Source organism: Leptonychotes weddellii, chromosome 13, assembly GCF_054177405.1.
Source record: "Leptonychotes weddellii isolate Sample4059 chromosome 13, ASM5417740v2, whole genome shotgun sequence".
NCBI lineage: Eukaryota > Metazoa > Chordata > Mammalia > Carnivora > Phocidae > Leptonychotes > Leptonychotes weddellii.
This window is the reverse complement of record NC_138381.1, coordinates 3,481,956-3,504,446: the sequence shown is the minus strand read 5'-3', so window position 1 is coordinate 3,504,446 and position 22,491 is coordinate 3,481,956. Positions and strand designations below refer to the sequence as shown.

The 22,491-nt window shown below is 51.8% G+C and overlaps 1 protein-coding gene across 1 annotated transcript in view; it reads left to right on the top strand.

Annotated features, from left to right (window-relative positions):
• TSHZ1 (teashirt zinc finger homeobox 1) overlaps positions 1 to 21,671 on the top strand; it is a 75,526-nt gene extending 53,855 nt beyond the window's left edge. Inside the window, exon 2 of the mRNA XM_081801001.1 lies at positions 17,159 to 21,671. Coding sequence (XP_081657127.1) covers positions 17,159 to 20,331 — 3,173 coding nt within the window. The 3' untranslated portion in view covers positions 20,332 to 21,671. The remainder of the gene's footprint in view (positions 1 to 17,158) is intronic.
• Positions 21,672 to 22,491: the final 820 nt, after the last annotated feature.

The following is a 22,491-nucleotide window of genomic DNA, read 5'->3' as shown; positions in this document are numbered from 1 at the left end:
AGGAGCAGTGGGGATTAAGGGGCTTATTAGTACCATAAATCGCCTCTCCTGTCAGTCAAACACTGAGCAATGCACGACACGATACTGGCCATTTCAGGGCCGGAATATAAATCACTGAAGATTAAATTATTAGATAATTTGGAAACTTAACAGTTTGCATTTTGCACTTGCAATTGTTTTGCTGACTTGCACTTTTCTTGGCTGTCCGGGATTTTATTAACCGTCTTTAAGACATCTATCACCTCCTTCCTCTTCGTTTTCCAATGGGCAGATTTTCCCAGGAAGGAGAGCTACAGTGGTGATGCCTGCAGTCGGTGCTCCAGAAAGATTGCTGTATTTTCATTGACATGCCGTGCATTACCATAATTGGCTTTTCTACATGATAGGAGAGAGGAAATAATAATGTCATTTTATTTACAGCCAGAGTGTCGCTTTATGAGACTTCTCCAAGTTTCTGCCATGCTGTGTAGGTCAAATGACATCTTTTGATCAGTCCTGTCCAAAGACATCAAAGCTGAGTGGCATGTAATGGAGACCTAGTGACAAACCGAATCTAGAAAAGAAATAAGACTGCCAGTTTCCCATTAAACAGCCTGCTAAACAGCACAGCTTCCCCGTGTCGGCTACGAAACCACTCTGACCACCTAAATCAGGAGAATGAAAGGAAGCTGAATTGGACATTAGTACTGCAAATGACTGCAGTGATTGTCACAACTGCCCTCCCCCCCAGGCCTCCCCCCCCAAAAGAAAAAAAAAAATCAGCAAGCAAGTCATGCGAGTCACGGTGGGGCTAGTCCGCGCCCATCCGCCTTTCTCCTGCCACTTGCTGGTTTTCTGACCTGGTTTATTTAGGTTTGACATCAGCCAAATGGCGTAGCAGGACACCTCTGACAGATACTGTTACTGATTTAACGGGAGGCACCACTCAGGAAAGATGGATCTTCTGAGACAGGATTTCGGAGTGGTGCTTTTTCCATCTTCCACCCATTTACTTTCCTCCGTGGTCCCTGTTGGTGTAGTGTTCCCATGCACAGTCAAGTCCGTTAGGGCCGCCCGAACGAACTCTGGAGCGAGTGTGAGTGAGGCAAGGGAGGCTCGGTGTCGACTGCCACACACAGTGGAGGTATGGGGTTTGTTTTTTTAAAGGTGTTTCATACTAGAGATTGATAAACGAAGTTACTTCTGCTCCCATGCAGCGAGGTTCACCTTCCCAGGAGGTTGGGCCGCGTGGAAATGTGTACCACGTGTATGAACAAAGCAGCATCCGCGGTGTGTCCATCTCCATCGACTGGCTTTGGACACGTAGTGTCTCCTCCTTTAATTCCTCACTCCAGCCGGTCACTATTGCACAGAGGTGTTGGGCCAGGCTGCACGCTAGCAGCCAGGAGCCGAGGTCCGCTGGGATGCCGTGACAGGCTCAAGGGGAGCCAGCCCTGCAGGAGGACAGCTCACTAGGCCTGTGATGACCCGTGCACAGCTGGGAGGGTCCCGGAGGGCTGGCAGGTGGCAACGCAGAGCCCGTTCTCCGGTCGGGAGGCCCTGGGGTGGGTGGAGATGGGGCCTGGGTGGGCGTGGCTGCAAACCGATCCTTTTTTTTTTGAACTCCCCCTTTTTTTTTTTCTTTAAAAGATTTTATTTATTTATTTGACAGAGAAAGACACAGCGAGAGAGGGAACACAAACGGGGAGTGGGAGAGGGAGAAGCAGACTCCCTGCCGAGTAGGGAGCCCGATGCGGGACTCGATCCAGGGACTCCAGGATCATGACCTGAGCCGAAGGCAGTCGCTTAACCAACTGAGCCACCCAGGCGCCCCACTCCCCTTTTTTTTATAATGGTAAACTGCACCCAACGAAGATCTACCACTTTAACTCTGTTCAGTGGCATCCATACTGCTGTGCAGCCGTCCCCACCGTCCATCTCCAGAATGTTTTCATCTTCCCAAACTGAAGCCCTCTGTCTCCGTCCCCACCGTCCATCTCTCTTCCCAAACTGAAGCCCTCTGTCTCCGTCCCCACCGTCCATCTCTCTTCCCAAACTGAAGCCCTCTGCCCCCCGTGAACACTCACCCCCTTCCCTCTCCCCAGCGCCTGATCACACCAAGCGACTTCCTGCGTCTGTGACCGGCCTGGGTCCACATGGTTGGACGTGGACTGCAGTGGGGCCCTGCGGCCCTCCCGTGGGCGGCAGTCCCTGCAGACGCTCTCCCCTGGAGCCTGTCATGGCTGATCCAGATGAACACAACTTTCCGGCAGAGCTGCCCAGTCTCGCTGACCTTCATGTAGATAAAGATCTGATTTTATAAACAGCATATTCTGAAGACAGGATTCATTTTACACTCATGCTACTTACAGTTCCTGATAGAAATGGTTCCGTGTGCGGTAGTGTGGGTGCACATCGGGAGCCGAGCTCGGAAACAGACTGCGGGGGAGACCCTGCTGCATGAGCTGCTGTTGCTACGCTCTGGGGCCGCTCATGGGTACCCCCGTGCCCCCTTGTGCCCACGCGAAAGTGGATAGGAATCGTGGGCACTCCCCTTATCGCTGGGGAGAGCCTGACTCAGGTAATAAATGCAGGGCACTTCAGATAGTGTCTGGTCCAGAGAAATGGTTCAATAAATACTACCTGTTATTAGTCAAGGGCCTTTCAATCCAACTCATATTGCTGGTTGAGCAGATAGTCTATGGGTATGAAATGTTTACCCAAGAACAAGCAAATTATGTCTTTCAAAATAATAGTATATGGTTAATCCTCCGAAATAAATTTCTAGTGTGCCAGAAAAAGTTCTCTCTATCTGGGTGGATCATTATCTCAGAGTATATTTTATTCCCGTTTGGGACCGGATTTCAGTGTTGTCATGGAGAAAATGCTTCTGGTGATCATGGCAGGCTCTCACCCTTTCCACAGAGAATGTGTTTGTATGTGGGTACCCTTTTCTTTTCAGGCTCCCTTGTAGGGATTTGAGAACCGTTAGCAGTCAGCAGCCTTTTTTCTATGCGTGACTTGGCTTTGCTAATTTCCACTTTCGAATCCTCTCCCGTAGGGTAGTTTAGATGCGATGCGCTTTCCTTCTCCCTCTGAATATTTTCGTTGCCTTTTCTTGGCTTAATAATTTTAACATGCCCAGCATTTCTTTCCAAGTGGTCTCTTCCCCAGAACCAACGGAGACAGAGAGGAAGAGAGGAACATGGAAACTGTGAAGTCGGGAATTGAGTTTCCTCTAGCTGCTCTTAGTGAGAAAGGCTGTCCGGTGGGAAGGGTTGGAATAGAGTTTGTTTTGTCTTTTCCGCTCCACGAACGAATCTTTTATTTTCAGACCTTTGCCTAGAAACGATGGAAACTTGTACGTTCTCCAAGAATCCTACCTGCAGCCGGGGCGCTGGGTAGACGCAGGGCGCGGCCTTCGCAAGAGATCGGAGAGCAGGTGTCTTAGACTGATTAGGAATTGCTGTTTGTGGAATTTCTGAAAAGGAAAGTAGTAACTAGTTTAAGGGCCCTGAGTCCCCCACAAAGAAGCCCCCCACCCAATTACGTGGAGCATCCTTCCAGCCTCTATTTTGGATCTCAGGGAGAACCAACGTGCAGCATGTGCTAGGCTTGCGCCTAGACGGCGACTCCAGCGCCTCTTCCGTCGTTTTAGCCAGGAGACTGCATCTCCGGCTCCACTTAAGGATGCAGATGAAGAGTGAAATCCATTCCGTGCCGGATTCGCTTCTCTGGGTGCCCCAGGCATCCCGGGCCTGCAGTCTGCCTGAGCCCCATCCCTGGTGTGCTCAGTAATGCAGCAGGAGTTCGCTCCACCAAAGTGTCACCTGTCTAGGTGAGTTGTGCCAGTGTCTACGTGAAGTGACAGCCATCTTTGAGCACCTGCGTCTCCAACTGACTTCTCCTTCATCATTCATGTTGGAAAGGTAGCATTTTCGACAAGGTTGTTTCCTTTTCCCACTCTTGCTTCTCCCCACCTCCTCCCCTCGCCGGTGCCTTTCCCCACTCTCAGCGCACCTGATCAAAACATCATCCCTGACAAAGGTTTCCTTCTCCAAATCGAATGAGCCCACCTAGCCTGGGAATTCTCATGAAGAAAGCAAGTGAAATGCTGATGTGCAAAGTTAATGAATCTGGTAACCGAGAGAACAGTATTGAGCCTGGGTAATATGACCTAGCGGTGTTCTGTCTCCTCACAGTTCCTGGAAAGAATGTATGGAAGTCAGTTTCGGGGCGTGATTCTAACATCTGTCCTGCCCCGTAAGGGTAATTTGTATAAGTAATGGAAACAGGTTAAATACCTTCCATTCTAATGTTGCCAGCAGGGATGAAAATGAACATCTCAACGGAATCGTCTTGACAGGGCAGAGCGGGGAGGGGCCTGGACTGATTCACCTCCATGCCTTTGGTGGTGGAGCCCTAACGAGAATGCCCGCACAGATGCGTGTATAGTTCATCGGAGAGAGGGGAAAGGGCAAGGAATTCTCCGAGATTAGAACTGCAGCCCAGCCACGCTGGCGCGGGGCACCGTGGCCCCCCGCGCAGACCTCTGCTCACCGCACGCTCTCCCTTCTGCGGGGCCGAGGGGGCGAGGAGGGGCGGAGCTCTTTCCTCCTCTCCGATGGGCAGCCGGCAAGGGGTGCTTTTGGCTGGCGAAGCCCAAGGCGTGGTCTCGCGATGCTTCTAGAACCCGGTCTCGAAAGCGTGAAGGGACAGAGGAGAACCTGCGTTTTCCTCATTTCCCTGTAATTATAAATGGTCAGCTTTTGGATGTTTTTTTCTTTGCCTAAAAAGTCACTTTCCTTCCTAGTTGTCAAAGAAGAGCCATTTTATTTGAGTAGGTGCTACTTCACCTTTCTTAAAAATTGGAAACTGATTCCTTTTCACTATGTTCTATACACATGACTCGACGTCTAGAGAAAATATCGGGGCGTCCAGCAAGAGATACGTTCAGTTATGCCGGATGTCCCATGATGTCCTTGTCAATTCTGCTATGTGAACGTGGGTTAGTCAATGTGTTTTCATACTAAAATGCTGAATGCACACACTGTTTTTTCCAGTATCACTGCCTTCCTCCGATCTAGACATTATTACTTCAAATCCAAGTGAGTAAACCTGGCAACACTGAGTCGGCTAGCCTGTTATATGAAATGCCAATATCCGAATGATTCCAGATATTTAAATTGGGGGACGGGGGAAAAGCGGAGCATCTTTTATCTAAAGGGCACATCTTTCACTTTATATCAGGATATTTTGTTATCAGGTAGGAACAGACATGATGGGAGCTTGTTACCTTGTGTGGATGGGTATTTTGAGTAACCTGCTAGATTTTGAAGCACAATGTAAAACTGACTTTTAGAAAGCAAGTTCATTTCTGGGGAAAGCCTTTCTTCTCTTGCTTCAGCTCTTCCGGCAGGCAAGGCACCACACTTCTTTCTGTTCATCCATCCGAGGAGCAAGGATCACGAGGAGGCAGAGTTCTGGAGCATTCACCTCCAATGGAATAGAAAACAGGAGGGTTCAGGAGAACACCTTTCTGTTGTGTGTAATTGGGGTGGAGATTAAGATGCAGGCTGGGGGTATACGAACCTAATTGCTCAGAGCCAGTGTTATTAAGACTTCAGGGAATTTGGAACTTTTCTACATTTAGCCATTAAAAAACAAATACAGCTGTCACTTCTCTCCATTCTTAAAATGACTGTTGAATAGAGCAAATCTTGTTTTCTTGAAAGAAACAAAGATGTTTTTAAAAATGTTGGGCTGCAATTTGAGAAATATAATTTTTATCTAATTTGCCAAAGATAAGATGTTGTGCCTCATTGTATAATTACATTTGAGATGAAAATATTTTTTCAGACAATATGTGTATATTTACATTTAAAGCAGCAGGGCACACATTGTTGGTGTCAGATTAAACTCTAACAGGGACCATATACATTGCCTTATGTCCACTTGCATTAGAATGCACAGAATTTCATGTTGCTTAAGACGACAGCACATCTTTAGGGACACATTGTCATCCAGAAGGCACATTTTATGACAAAAAATATTAACAAGATTTAATTTTTTTTTTTTTAAAAGTGAAATCTAACCAGGATCTGATTGTTTTGTTCCCATTTTGGGAACGATAAGGCCTATGTATTTTTTTTATTCATTCACACATGCATGCACGCATGCACACATGGACACACACGCACATGCATGCACACACCTGCACATGTTTGCACGTACACACACAAACACATGCACAACACAGTTCACATGCAGGCACACACGAATGCATGCACGCACACACCTGCACATGTTCACATGCACACACCTGAACACACATACACACACACACACCCCTACACATGTTCACACACATACACACCTGCACACATTCACATGCACACACGCATGAACACGCATGCACACAGCGCACACATGAAAGCACGCACATGCACACACACCTCCACATGCACATGCACGCACGCGCGCACACACACATGCACAGTGTAAACATGAAAACACATGCACACACACCTGCACACATTCACATGTATAGACACGATGCACACATGAGCACACGCATGCACACACATGCACACACATGAACACACACCCATGTGCGTGCAAATAGAGCTGGCAGCACCTTCTCTCTTACCTCGCAGGTGTTGGTGTGTGCTTGTTCAGATGTTCTGTATGGCTGCTAGGCGTGTTCTCCCACTGACACCGGGACACAGCGCGTGTGCTCAGAGTGTCACGCTCCACAGCGCGTGCTAGGCTCAAGAAGGGCGGGGGGATGATGGCAAAGCTGTTTTGACACAAAAAAGTGGCAGAAGATGATTTGGAGTCTTTGTTTTATTTGATGGGGAGAAATGTCATTTATTTCTGTAAGTAATTGTAAAAGGAGAATTTTATACAGCAGCTACCATTTCCAAGCTTACTCATTCATCAGATTTCCACGAGGGGGTGGCGAGGGCGGAGGGGGGCTGGCGGCGCCGGGTGGGGGGTTGGTGGAGCAGACACCACGGCGTGGGGCTGTTTTCTGTGCAGCAGTAGCTGATCTCGTAAAATCTCCTAGGCTAAGAAATGGTATTCATTCACCTTGTGAAGTATATTGTTCTCATGGTTTCATCACTGGAAATAAAACAAATACTGTGTTTTGGTACATTTGTACCCATATGGATTTTTAGAAAGTTGTGGCTTGTAATGAAAACAGAAGATCATCACACATAATTGCCTAAACTTAGGAGTTTTTACGAGTCAGTCTCTCTCTCTCCCCCCAGGTAAAAAGTTTTACGGGGCATCTAGGAAAGCAATTGTGAGAATTTACCGATAATAGCAGAACGAAACCCCATCATCATGATGAGAGAACGCTGCTCCCAGTCATGGTGCTGTGGCTGTGCTCGTGGTTCAGACCACTGCTGTCCCCGGGGGTTTCGAGGAAGTTGGGTGTTGTGTGGCCTTGTGTTAAGCTTCCAGTCAGGTGTAGAAATTCTTACGTAGGGTCCTGGGGCCCCTGCTCTATCACAGTGGCATGGGATCTATGCCTGGCCGCAGCGTACTTGAGGATAAAATCTCCCCTGAATTTCTGGTATGAGTCAGCCTGTCACCGACACCTGCAAGTCTGTGTGCCTCCCCGCACCTGATCATGTCATTGCCCCACCCCCCAAAAGTTCAAGTTCCCGTGTCTCCTCTTCCGTCCCGTGCGTTTGTGAGAATAAGACACTGGATTTGAAAGTGGGGACACGTGTCTGAGACATGAGCCCTGGGCGGGGTGCGGAGGCTGTAAAGCCCTTTCCCTCCCTCCTCACTCCCATGTGTGTCCCAGCACCCCTATTTAGGGAAGCTGACTCTCCGACAGAAGACGTGGCGGAGGAACTGCGGGGGCGCACCGTTTCTCCTGGATGGGGAGACACTCGCCACTGGTTCTTCGTGGTGGCTCTTGTGTATGGTGGGTAGCACGAGCACGAATAGGTGCTTGAGCTGAGTTACATTTCTTGCGTTGATTTCAGCCATTTGAAGAGATGGTTCGTGCACAAGTCTCCCCTCCTGATTTCCAAATGTCATCTGTGAGGGCGAAACTGACCCTATCAGATCAGAGTCTTTTCTGGTGTCGGTGGTCAGTAATACCAGGTTGGAACCCGGTGTTTTGGGCCTGGTTTGCTGATGTTGGGTTTGTAGGCCCAGACTCGTCAGACCACCAGAGAGCGGTATCTGTCCTCCCTCAGTGTGGAGGCAGGCACCCAAAACTCGTGATGTCCCCATGCTTGGCATCGGGCATGCACCTGTAGGCGATGGCTAGCTTTTTAATTCATGGAACAAGAGAACGTGCACAGTTTATTAACATACCATCCAGTGGTAGTGACATATATCCGTGTTTTCTCAGGTTCGCAGAAGAATTGTTGACTTCTCGATCTTCCCCATTTTAAGTTCTCTTTTAATTTTGCAAGGTTCTCATACGTTTTTCCTCTTTTTCTTCCTGACATCACTGGAAACCAGTGAAAGTTTGTGGTCTCTGTCATCGGGTTTAAGCTCTAATTCGTGCTGCCCCGCTGATTTGGCACAAGGATGATAGTGGGTGCGCTCCTTGGGAGGAGCCTCGAAAGGGGGTTTCTTCTTTCTCATTAACGCAACACCGCGTCCTGGGACGGCGAGGAAAAGAAGGAATTACAGTTGAAGAAGTTACCTGTGGATTCCTAATTAAAATTAGAGATGGGTAAAAATTATAGGCCATGTGTTTACAGACTCTGCTGTTCTTAAAAATGGCTTCTATTGGGTTTTAAATAAAGAAACGATTCCGGTATAAATCAGATGGGGTAGCAGATCAGTACAATAGTGATTGGTACCAGGCAACTAAAATCTGCCAAAGCGATAGAAAATTTTTTGCTCCTATCACATATGAGCAAAAGTGGCCTTTCAGCTTTGCTTGGCAGAGTGTCAACCTTCCTGTAAAAAATCAGAACTTAGGTTCGTAAATTAACATATATCCTGCTTGTATTTTAATGTCCTTGTCAGAGTAGGAAGGAATGAGCTCTGTACCTATATCTGCTTTCTCTGCATTTTTTATTTCCCAGTATATTCTAACTTTTATCAAAACCACCTGCTCTCTTGGTAACAGAGGTGAAGTAACTTTACAAGTGATCAATTATAAATTTGGAAGAAAGTGAGTTTTGCAAGATTCCACGATGAATTGCAGCTGTACATTTATCACTTAGGTGTGTGTAAGACCCTTTTGTGAATTGGCCCCTTGGAGTAAATGTATTTTGATATGATGGCCGTCTGTTCATGGATATCACATTTGCCGGTCTAAAACCTAGTTTGATGTAGATAAACATGTAATTTGGTATGATTGTATAGTTTCACCAGGTGGCAATATGATAGCAAAGTTTGGTGTTTACTGTGAGCCAAGCAGGGACGAGACCTGTGTTTGATATTTGTCGCTTTTAAGTATCCATTTTCCTCATTCACAGCCAACTCTCAGTTGTGCGTGCTAGTGAGGAAAAGAGCCTGGATAAACAAAGCTTCCCAGGCCGATTCTTGTCATTCATTCCACCGCCTTCCGCGTCGGGCATCGGGCCTCGGGAGGAGCTGCTAACCAGGAACCCACTTCTGCTCCCTGCGGGTTCCCGCTGGCTTTCCGTGCTCTGTTCTCTGGTGGAAGGTGTGGTCATCAGGGGAACTGCCGGAGAGCAGACAGAGGGGCCTGGGTGATGCAGAAGTTAAGGGACTAACTTCCCGAATGATTCCCTGGCCCGAATTTTGAGTCTGGTTGTTAAGTGCACCATCTACCCAGTGCTAAAGGCCAGTGATGGGTAGGCTCTCATCGGGACAAGTGTTCCTTACTTTGTTCCGACTGTTCAGAGGTTGGCAACAGCTTGTAAGGCGTGAGGCTGAGCAGGGGTGCCTCTGACAGCGAAGGGGGACGGCCCCTGCATGCACATTTCCCAGTTCATTTTGCATCTGCAGGGTGTGAGGAGGACGCAGAGGGGCCGGCAAGCACGGACTTGGGCTTGATGAAGACATGCTGCCGTCGCACTTCCTAGACCTTCCCCCCCGCCCAAAAGACACCAGTAGTTGTCATTAATGCAGTTTGGGGAAACTGAGGCCCTGACCAGTGGGTGACTGTGTGTGTGGGGGCCACACTGTCCATAGGTGACTGGGCTGGGGCTCCTACGCGGGTGTCTCATCTGTCTGTCCTCATGTCAGGAAAATGATGGGCATCTGTCCTTCAATAGGAGACCACAGCAGTGGCCTCATTCGCCTGGACCCTCTAGAGACAAGCAGGTGGAAAGTCACCCTCCCCCACCTACCCTGGCCTCCAGGCCCAGGCGACCCGGGTCAGCCCTTTCTTCAGTCACCGCTTGCACACACTCTGTGCACCTGCCGTTTGTGGTCGATGTGGCTCGGGGGGCCTTGTCTTGAAAAGTTGGTTAGCCCCTTCCTCCAGATACAGACGTGGTAAAACCAAAAGCCTCCTTCCCTGCCTCTCGCCCAAGCCCAGTGTCTGGTTGGTCTTTTCAGGCGCCGTGGGGTGGGTATCGTGTGAGAATTTCCATCTTTAGAGCAGCCCTGTCCTGCTAGGTCCAGCTTTCTCATCCTCCCCAGGCCCAAACTCTTAAATGGAGACTCAGTAGGTTTTAGAGCCTTCTGGGGGCTCTGACCCCCAGATGTGAGTGCTCTTGGCCTGAGCCCAGATTTGGAAGGCAGGAGCCATTGGGGGTGGCCCCGGGGGGCTTGAGCATTGCTTTTAAAGGGCCGGGTCAGTAAGCGAGGCAGAGAGGGTCAGAGCCCAGCCCTGACCCTGGGGGAGTCTCAGGAAGGTCCAACCATCAGCTGCCCAGGGGTTAGGTGGAGAGGAGTGGAAGATTAGGGGTCATGTGCGGGGTGGGTCCTGGCCGCTGGTGAGCACGCAGGAGGTGCTCTCTGGGAATTCTGTGTTTATTGTCATCATTAGTGCTGAGGCCTTGGGGCCAAGTCAGCCCTTGAAAGTTCTGAGAATGGAGGGCAGAGGGTAAGGGGGCCTGGCTTCATCGCTCGCAGAATCAATCTGGAACATTCCATGGGCTCCCTCACGCCTTCGTTTGTGTGGAAGTTGAATCCCTTGCACCTGTCACGGGCTGTGGCCATCCCATGTGACCATGAGTGCCCTGACCTGCGCCTCGCCTGGCGGGCCGGTGGAATGCACCACTGGAGTGCAGATTACCGGGTTGAGTGGATGTGCTATCTTCAGAAGTGAATTTTACCCTGCCCGGGTCATCCTAGGAGGGGGCAAGAACACAACTCTAGGGTCAGAAGGGTGTCACGGCGTGGGCACAGGGCAGGTGGCCCCCGGTTGCCCGTCTGGGTCCACGCTTCCTCCGGCCCCTTGTATGTTAACATTGAAAAGTGAACTCATTCAAAGAATAGGTCAATGGGCTCAAACAACACGGCAGAAGAGCAAAATAGCTGGGGAATATCAACTTACCAGGACTGATGCACTGAAGAGTAGATGGTGAAAGTGTAAACCCTAATGTTCTAAAACAGGAGTGTTCTAGAAGGCTCAAGTGATGCAGCATGGTGACTGTTGATCTGGCAGGCTGAGGGCCGATGGAGAGGCCCTGCCACCTGTGCTCGTCCGTGGGACTCCGCGGCCCTCTCCAGGGGAGGGCGGGACAGGGAACACCCTGGGGGGCGCGCAGTCCAGGAGCAGGAGACCCTCTTGCCAACTGCAATCCCTCTTACCAGAACCCAGACGCATCTGCACCCCTCACTATTCCTGCCTCCCCTTTACTTCTTAGCATGTTTTGAAAAACGATAATTAACCAATATGGGGTGCATATTTCCGCCCCAGGCTGCGCGCTGCCCTTCCTGGGCCCCCTGTTCCCAGGGTCCGGCTAGCAGCTGCTAGGTGCCCACCACAGGGTTGCTTCCAGCTCTTTTATTCCAGAAACAGTATGCGGTGGCTAATCCTTGTTTGCTGAGCTGAAAACACCAAAGCAGATTTTGAAGGTAGAGATATTTATCAAGAGCCGTGTCACTCAGCATAACCCACAGATATTCATTATCCAGAAAAAAAACACTATTCTTTTCAAAGAATTTTTCCCTTGTACTGTGTGTACGGTTTTTGTTTTTAGCTTTTTTCACTTAAGGACTTTCCCCCTGTCATTAAAGATACTTTTTAGTGCCTGAGTAACAGTCCATCCTCGGAATAAACTACAAATCGCTGAATTGTCTTTTATTGTTGACGATTTAGAGCATGGCACATTTTGTCTGGAATGATACTGTGAAGGACGTCTTCATGCATAAAGCTTTTTCTGTATTTCATACCGTGTTCCTGGCTGTACGTCCAAAAGTAAAATTATTGGGCCTCAGAGTGTCCACATTTCAAACTCTCTCCTCTTGCTTCTTTGGTGAGACGGTCTCCTTTAGACACGATGACTGGCGCATGAGAGGTGTTCTAAATACTCCCTGCGGAATGGCTTTGGGTCCCTCACGTCCATGGCGTTTACTGGACATGCTCCCTGGCGTGAGATGCTGGCAGATGAAGGAGATCAGCTTCAGCCCGAGGTGCCTGGATGGAAGGACCTGCCCGGGAGTCAGGTAACCCGGATGTGGGTACCGCCTGGTTCCTTCCCTGCGGGACCCTGGGAAAGCTGCGCGGCTTCCTCATCGGCAGGACAGGCATCTCAGTGATGCTGCCCCGGAGGCTCGTGGGGTAGAAGATGGTGATAAAATGAGCACGGCCCCCCGAGCGGCAGTTGGGGTGGCCTCAGCAGCGTGAGTGGAATGAAAGTTCACAGTCTAAGAGGACGGGCAGGTAAACATCTCTCAGTCCTTCGGGGGGATGGTGGATTCTGGCAAGGATTAAGAGAGGTGTCATGATGGAGGTGACATCTGAGCCTCCCCTTGAGGATAAGTGTTGTTCACAAGGTGGGAGTGGGGGGTCCTGCCCTGGACCAGGTTGCACCCAAGGCTGGACACGTGGCAGGGGGAGGGGTCCGCCTGGGGATTCGTACCCTCTGTGCAGGACATGGCTTTCGCGGAGGTCTTAACTCTGGGATTGCGAGAGTGGGGGCCCCTGGCCGGCCCGGAGGAAGAAGGCTGCAGGACAAGATGGGGAGGCCCGGCTGGAAGGCTCTGCAGTGCGTGCTGGGCGGCGTGGGGGGTCTGCATTATGGAGGTGGGGGCAGTGCTGGATGCAGGGCTTGGGAACAAGGACAACTGTCGCTTTTCTGGAATGGGTAACTTGTTTGGGATGGTTCATAACAACTGATTCAGGGGATTCCTAGTTCAGGAGAAAGTGTGTTGTTATTTGGGGAGGGGACAGGAGGAACATTCTGTTTGCACATAATTGACTTGGGAGTGTCTGGAACACTCACATCATGACAAATTCATGTCATACCAGTTGGAGCTCCTTCTGTGTGCCAGACACAGGGCTGGCTCTGCAAACACGTGGGAAGGCATGACAAAGGCCAGGCTTCAGGTGCCGTCCCCTGATGGGCCTGTGACCGGCAGACCCGGGGGTGGGGGTGGGACACAGATTCAGGGGTCATAGGCTTACACTGGAAGACTCCTGGAACCGCTGAACATCGGCCTGAAAGAGACCAGAGTGCGATAGGCAAGAGCCGTGGGAGGGGTGGCTGGCAACAGCCGGTGCCCTGGCCCAGGGGTGGGAGGGTCAACACACGCTGTCCCCAGGAGCGTGACTGGGGCAGGAGGGACCTTGACGCTGCCTCCCCAAGGGGCGCTTGGAGGGTGGGCGTGCTGAGCCTGGGTCAGGGAAAGCAGGTAGGATCCCGGGCTTCAGCTTAGAGCGTGCTGGGGCCCCCTTCCCATGAGTCCAGCAAAGCAGGCACGTCGGGGATCCCTCCCGGCCACACCTCACCTCCTGGGACACCGTGGACGCGGGCATCCAGGTGGGGGAGAGGCTCACCGAAAACCCATACTTCTTAGGAGGGTTTCCTTGTGGAAGAGGCTGGGGGTGGCTCTGTGTGGTTCTACCTGACACACGGGTAATAGCCACACTGGGGGTGTGGAGTTGTGCGTGGAAGTCATAGCAGCTCAACCCAGGAACTTCCGGGTGTGGACTAGATGGCCTGAGGAGGAAGTCGGCCTGGGACAGAGTGTGGTCTGATGACAGTCCACTCCGCTGGGGCCGGGGGAGGGAGAGCCGGAGGGAGCAAGCAGGGGCCAGCATAGTCATGTCTGTGCCGTTCCAGACCTGGAGAGGCCACCTCCGAGGGTGAGGGCCAGTGGGCTGGACAAACCCTAGTGGTGGGACAGGGGATTTCCCATCCTGGGTTCCCAGAGCCGAGACAGACGTCCTTTCTTTATTCCGCACGCACGGACGGGTGCCCACCGCCGTGTAGACGGTGGGCAGCCCTGCCTCCATCCGGTGAGGGAGACAGACCAGCCGACAGGTGACACAGGGGACAGACCCAGAGCGATGGGCCTCCCAGGCTGAGCCAGACGGGTTCAGATAAAACCTTTCCTTGAGGGACGCCTGGGTGGCTCAGTCGTTAAGCGTCTGCCTTCGGCTCAGGTCATGATCCCGGGGTCCTGGGATCGAGCCCCGTGTTGGGCTCCCTGCTCCGCGGGGAGTCTGCTTCTCCCTCTGCCCCCCCCTCCCCTGCTAGTGCTCTCTTTCTCTCTCTTTAAAACAACAACAGCAACAACAACCCTTTCCTTGAACTTAGTTTTAATTACTTGCTAGGGCATGAATGTTGCTTTCACAGAAGCGGACAGACCGAGTCTAGTACGCGGCCTCCTCCCGCGGACCCTGGTTGGCGGAGCTGCCTGAGGCCTTGCCATTGGAGGTAGTTCGGGAGGCCCCGCCGGCCGGCGCCTGTGGGTTCGCTCCCGCACCTTCCCACGGACTCTGCCCTGTCCAGATGCTTCAGAGCCTCAGATGCCCCCTTCAGAATCCACAGAGGTGGACCTTGGGGCCCAGGCCCAGCTTGTGAAGAGGTGGCAAGGCCGCCTGGGGCCCTTGGCTGAGGACCTGAGCTTCGAACTTCAGAACCCTGGACCGTCCTAAACCTTTAATAATTACAGACAAATGAAGATGACATTCAACTCGGCAATCATTTTTTTTTTTTTTTTTTTAATTTTCTGAGCTCTTCCTTTGACAGGAGGGCCGTAGGATTGTCTGGAGCATAATCCAGATTCCAGTGTGTGTAGTTAAGCCTCCCGCACTAGTGGTTATTTTCCATGCTGGCGGGAAGGTACCAACTGTAATGGCCACATTTGTTCGTGGACGGCTCTTCTGTGTGGGATTCAGCTGTGAGCCACGTGAACGCTCATGCTCAGCTGGCTCGATACCAGCACCAGGGGTGGGGATGGGCCCACGGTGTGTGCAGGGGTTCTGAAGGGTCCAGCTGGAGAGGCTGACCAAATGACCGAGTCGGTGGGATTCCCCGTGCGTGTGCGTGCTCATGCGTGTGTGTATGAGTGCTCATGCGTGTGCATGTGTGTGCGTGTGCGTGTGCATGGCTTACGCGCGTCCTCGGGGCACTGTGAGTGCTCATGCCCTAGAGTGCTCACCTCCGCCCCAACCTGAAGCCGTCTGTTTGCGGGTGCTGGTACTCCCCTGTCTCTTCCTCCTGCGCCCGGCGTCCGCCCCTCTCCTTCTATCCTCCCAACCTTTCCTGAAGACGCGTGTGCTCTTTGCCGCATTCCCTTAGGATCGGGCTCTGATAACGTGATAATGAGTGATCATATTTAATGAGACACCCCTCTCGCATCATAGCAGTGCATTTTTCTAGGGGCTTCCTGGAAAATATCTTAACCCCAAATTTCCCAAGGAGTGCATGGAACACGAGTTTGGCTCATTGTTTCCTCAGAAACAAAACTTAAAAAATTTAAGTAAAATTATGTTGGTCAAATAAGTTAAGAGGTCATGCGTGCAGGTAGTTCCCCTTGGGAATTAACAAGATTGGTCACCTATTAAAGTATCTAAAATGTCCTGAAGTAAAAAAATCGGGTTTCATCTAACGATTTATGTGCCCTCCAAACCTCTCAGTCTCGGGACACCTGTCAGTATCCTGGCGTTTCCTCTGGGAGGTGACGCCTTCAACCCCAGGAGTCGCTCCACTGCGCACGTGTAGCCTGGGGTAGGCTGTCAGAGCGCATACATACTGGCCCTGTTAAAATTGAAAAAAAAAAAGTTTTATTGTGGTAAAATATTCATCCCACAAAAGTTAATATTTTAACCATTTTCAAGTGGACAGTTCCGTGGCATTAAGCACGTTGACACTGTTGTGCCTCCATCCCCACCATCTGTCTGTGGAACTTTCTGTCTTCCCGGCTGAACCTGTGTCCCCGCGAACCACGACCACCCCATCGCCCTCCCTCAGCCCCGCACACCCCACGCCGCTCTCTGTCCCTGCGAATGGGACTCCTTACCACAGGCGCTTCATCTACGTGGAATCCTACAGTACGTGCCCTTTCCTGTGTGGCTCCTCTCCCCACAGTGCCCTCCAGCTTCATCCACACTGTAGTGTGCGTCAGCTTCCCCACTTTTCAAGGCTGAATACTATTCCATCGTGTACCTACACGTATTTGGTTCATCCATTCATTTGTCCACAGACACTTGGGCTGTTTCCACCTTTTGGCTCTTGTAAATAATGCTGCTTTGTACGACTGTGTGGTGTCCCCTGCAGGTGATGTCTGCGCTGTCCAGGCAGGGGGCCGAAGGTGCTATATTTTGTCCTTCTTTTTGGTGAAGACCAGAGTGTTTTTATCGCTGGCCTTTGAGGAAGCTCTTTATTTGCGGAAACCACTGTGCTACTGTCTGTGGGATATCTTGCCCTGCGAGTTGACAGGTCCCACCTGATGGGGAGGCATGACGGACCCGCACGTCACTTAGGGAAGGAACAAGCTCCAGGAGGAGGTGGCCGGGCTCCCCCTCGGGCCCCGCTGCCCCGCTGTGTTGGCCAGACTGATGTTTTTAAGAAGGGGGCAGATACTGACACTTTAGTGGAGGCTCCTTTGCTGATAGTGTGTTCAGTTGGGAGGAGAGGGGATATCGTCCTGCTGGAAACCTTATTTCCGCAGGAGCTGAAGACTGGGTCATTCCAAAGCGGGGGGAGCCTTGCAGCCTGGGCGCTTGGCTGAGAAACATCTTTTTAAAGATCATCTAACTGCTGGGGAGGCCGCGTCCTTGAAGATGATTTATTTCTCCTCACTGTGTTTCATTTTTCTCTCCTAGCTTATGTTCCTGAGGAAGAACTGAAGGCAGCAGAAATAGATGAAGAGAACGTGGAGGAGGATGGGCTGTCTCTGGACATCCCGGAAAGCGACTACGTGTGCAATGAGGACGCGGAGATCAAGGAAGCTCAGAGCTACCAGAACTCCCCCGTCAGCACCGCGACGAACCAGGACGCTGGCTACGGGTCGCCCTTCAGTGAGAACAGCGACCAGCTAGTCCATTTCAAAAGCTCTTCCTCCAGAGAAGAGAAGGAGGATCCGCAGGGCCCGGACAGCGTCTCCTATCCCCAGGACAGCTTGGCACAAATCAAGGCTGTGTATGCAAACTTGTTCTCCGAGTCCTGCTGGTCCAGCTTAGCTTTGGATTTGAAGAAGTCGGGTTCGACCACCAGCAACAACGATGCGGGCCAGAAGGAGAGCTCCACCCCCGCCCCCACGCCCCCCGCCAGCACGGCGGGCACCACGGGCACCACGGCCAGCACCCCCAGCTCTGGCTCCGGCTCGGGCTCCGGCAGCGGCGGCTCGGGGTACGACTGGCACCAGGCCGCCCTGGCCAAGACGCTGCAGCAGACGTCCTCGTACGGGCTGCTCCCCGAGCCCAGCCTCTTCAGCACCGTGCAGCTCTACAGGCAGAACAACAAACTGTACGGCTCGGTGTTCACGGGCGCCAGCAAGTTCCGCTGCAAGGACTGCAGCGCCGCGTACGACACGCTGGTGGAGCTGACCGTGCACATGAACGAGACGGGGCACTACCGTGACGACAACAGGGACAAGGACTCCGAGAAGACCAAGCGGTGGTCCAAGCCCAGGAAGCGCTCGCTGATGGAGATGGAAGGCAAGGAGGACGCCCAGAAGGTGCTCAAGTGCATGTACTGCGGCCACTCCTTCGAGTCCCTGCAGGACCTGAGCGTCCACATGATCAAGACAAAGCATTACCAGAAAGTGCCTCTGAAGGAGCCAGTGCCAGCCATCACCAAGCTGGTCCCTTCCACCAAGAAGCGCGCCCTGCAGGACCTGGCGTCCCCGTGTTCCCCCGAGCCGGCGGGGCTCGCCGCCGACGCCGTGCTGAGCGAGTCGGCCAAGGACCAGAAGGCCGCCAACCCCTACGTGACGCCCAACAACCGCTACGGCTACCAGAACGGTGCCAGCTACACCTGGCAGTTCGAGGCCCGCAAGGCGCAGATCCTCAAGTGCATGGAGTGCGGGAGCTCACATGACACGCTGCAGCAGCTCACCGCCCACATGATGGTCACCGGCCACTTCCTCAAAGTGACCACCTCGGCCTCCAAGAAGGGGAAGCAGCTGGTGCTGGACCCCGTGGTGGAAGAGAAGATCCAGTCCATACCTTTGCCCCCCACCACGCACACCCGGCTGCCCGCCTCCCACATCAAGAAGCAGCCCGACTCTCCCGCGGGCGCCACGCCCTCCGAGGACAAGAAGGAGCCCGAGAAGGACAAGGCGCCGGCGGCCGGCGAGGCAGAGAAGAAGGTCAAGGAGGAGAGCGAGGACGCCCCCGAGAAGTTCGAGCCCACCGCCCTGTATCAGTACCTCCGCGAGGAGGACCTGGACGACAGCCCCAAGGGCGGGGTGGACATCCTGAAGTCCCTGGAGAACACGGTCTCCACGGCCATCAGCAAAGCGCAGAACGGCGCGCCCTCGTGGGGCGGCTACCCCAGCATCCATGCGGCCTACCAGCTGCCCGGAGCCGTGAAGCCGCTGCCTGCCGTGCAGAGTGTGCAGATGCAGCCGTCCTACGCGGGCGGCGTGAAGTCGCTGGCCTCGGAGCACAGCGCGCTGCTGCACTCCCCGGGGAGCCTCACACCACCGCCGCACAAGAGCAACGTGTCGGCCATGGAGGAGCTGGTGGAGAAGGTCACCGGCAAGGTCAGCGTGAAGAAGGAGGAGCGGCCCGCCGAGAGGGAGAAGGGCTCTCCGGCCAAGGCTGTGTCCCCCGTGGCCAAAGAGAATAAAGACTTGCCGCGCGCGGAGGACGGCGGCGGCAAGGCGCAGCAGAAGAAGGGCCCCGAGGCGGAGGCGGGGAAGGCCAAAAAGGAGGGTGTGCTGGATGCGCACACCCCAAACGGCACCGAGCCTCTGAAAGCCAAATTCACCAACGGCTGTAATAACCTGGGGATCATCACGGACCACTCGCCGGAGCCCTCCTTCATCAACCCGCTGAGCGCGCTGCAGTCCATCATGAACACCCACCTGGGCAAAGTGTCCAAGCCCGTGAGCCCGTCGCTGGACCCTCTGGCCATGCTGTACAAGATCAGCAACAGCATGCTGGACAAGCCGGTCTACCCTGCCACCCCCATCAAGCAGGCGGACGCCATCGACCGCTATTACTACGACAACAGCGACCAGCCCATCGACCTGACCAAGTCCAAAAGCAAGCCCCTGGTTTCCAGCGCGGCTGACCCCGTGGCGTCGCCTCTCCGGGAGAGCGCCCTCCTGGACATCTCCGACATGGTGAAGAACCTCACTGGCCGGCTCACCCCCAAGTCCTCCACGCCCTCCACCGTGTCGGAGAAGTCCGACGCCGACGGCAGCAGCTTCGAGGAAGCTCTGGACGAGCTGTCACCTGTGCACAAGAGGAAGGGGCGACAGTCCAACTGGAACCCGCAGCACCTGCTCATCCTGCAGGCCCAGTTCGCCTCGAGCCTGCGGGAGACGCCGGAGGGTAAGTACATCATGTCGGACCTGGGCCCTCAGGAGCGCGTGCACATCTCCAAGTTTACCGGGCTGTCCATGACCACCATCAGCCACTGGCTGGCCAACGTGAAGTATCAGCTGAGGAGGACAGGGGGTACCAAGTTCCTGAAGAACCTGGACACAGGGCATCCTGTTTTCTTTTGCAACGATTGTGCCTCTCAGTTCAGAACTGCTTCTACGTACATAAATCATCTAGAGACACACTTAGGCTTCAGCTTGAAGGATCTCTCCAAGCTGCCACTAAATCAGATTCAAGAACAGCAGAATGTTTCAAAAGTCCTGGCAAACAAAGCTTTGGGCCCGGTAGGGGCTGCCGAGGACGATGTGGGCTCCACATTCCAATGCAAGCTCTGCAACCGGACTTTTGCGAGCAAGCACGCAGTCAAACTGCACCTTAGTAAGACCCACGGCAAGTCCCCGGAGGACCACCTGATCTATGTGACGGAGCTGGAGAAACAATAGCCCCCAGGTATGCGAGGGACTGCGGCACATTGCACTACACATTGTCTTTGTACTGCACTAGGCCTGGCTGAGCCTCCGAAATCAGCCTTCCCTTTTGTTGCCGAGCTGGCTGTCTGGACCTTGGTTTTTCTTACACATATTTTGTAGTTATATTTATATGCTCTTTGTCCGATTGTGCATGTTATTTTTCTTTTTCCGTGAGTCAAAGTCTGACCTTTATTTTCAACATCTGTTCTTGATGTTAAGCTATCTTTTGTAGGAAATAGTGGGGCACACTACTCAGAGACATTTATTTAGCAGAAAAGAAAGACACAAATAACAATGATAAAAAGACATCCTAAAATTACAAAGTTGCCATGACAATAAAGGTCACAGAACCTAGTAGTGTCAAATTTAACCCTTTGAGGACTGCAATTGCATTTCTGTGCCTTTCACTCAAAAAAAAAAAAAAAAGAAAAAAAGGCTTAAAGGCATTTCATTCAGATCAAAAGCTGTGTCAGACACAAAACTTATTTAATAATTAAAAAATGAGCTTTTATATGCAGAACTGGTTTGTGAAGGAAACATGCATGCAGCTGTTGGAAGATAGAAAGTTGTCTAGGACTCGTGGGGTTAGGAAGCCACAGTTTTACACATTGAAGACAAAAAAAAAAACAAAAAAAACCACGAAACAAAAAACCCACCACCACCACCACCAAACACCCCAGTTGCCACTATGCCCAAACCCTCTGGATGCTGAAAAAAAATGCCACTTTCGGCAAAAAAAGTATGCAAGCTATTATTTAAAAATGTGTAAAAATGCTATTTCTTTTTTCCTGTAAAATACTGCGGTTTATAGTTATTTACAAATGTAAGCTTTGGTATAAGCTGACCTTTCTATAGCGTGCTGCATTGGTAAATGAAAAAAACATGGGGCAGACGTTGGAGTCCTTTCCTTGTAAATTGCCAGCATCAGCTTAAACCCCCTATATGTTACATATCGTACCATTTTAATCTATTCAACTTTCTTTGTACCTTCTGGCTGTATGCTTTCTCTTTTAACTTTTTATATTGTCATTTTATATTAAATTTCTGTGTATATAATGTAAAACCACAATTTTTGAATAAAATTTAGTTCCTGCGCTTGATTTAAATAGAGAAATTTTACTGGCACCTGCTGCATCTTTCCAGATGCATGTATATCAGACAAAAATAAATAAATGAAAACAAAGCAAGCAATGCACTATTAATTATACATTTTGATGTTCTGTCATTAATATTGTACAGTACATTTTGGTTCACACAATTAAATCCACTGTTTTCTCAAATGTAAAATAAACCCACAAGCAGTTCTTGATTTACATAGATTGTCATGTCGTCATTATATTGCCTTCGAGAAGTTATTTCGGCAGCAAGAGGTATTGCTCATGCCATCAACCAACAAAAATTCTATTCAGAATCCTCGTTTCATGATTTGTGTGCCAACGTGCTTCAGTCACATGGTAAGTATTGCATTTTTTTAAATGATAATTAAAATTGTTAACTCCGCTGGGTGCCCCGGATGACTGGGTTGAGCCACTGGAAGAACGATGGCCCTTCTCTATGGACATGGACCGAGGTGCTTCATTCGGAGGATCCTCGCCGACTGTTGGACGATGTTTACAGTTACCCGCAGTGTGAATCCAGGGCCGCAGTGAGGGGGTAGAAGGGTAGGTCTTGCTCTAAAGGCAAAGGGCCTGGGGGCCTTGGAACTAGTTCTGTGTTGCTCCAAAGAGGGAAGCCCGATTTCTGCACTTTGGACACTGCACGGCTTTGGAAAACTGAGCTGCTCTGTGCTTCCGTGTTGGGGACCCGTGTGCCTTGCGCGGGTCCCTCTGGAGCACCGAGGGGCTCCACCGAGGACACCCCCAGGACTCCCGGCGTGGGAGCGAGTGACTCCCGAGCCCTCAACTCCAGGGCTTACTGCTTCCGTCTGCATTGAGGGGAGCACCGACGTCAAGGCCCCCGGCCTCTTTCCCCTCCAGAAGTACTTCTGACATGAGCAGGAAAATGTCTTTTTCTACCTTTGGCTTCAATTTTCATAAAATTATATCCTGAGAAGGGTTAGAAGGCACGGCGCTCCGCTCAGAAGCAGCAGAGCGCCGGCCAGGATGGCTCTGTTCCTGCTAATGACTGGAGGAG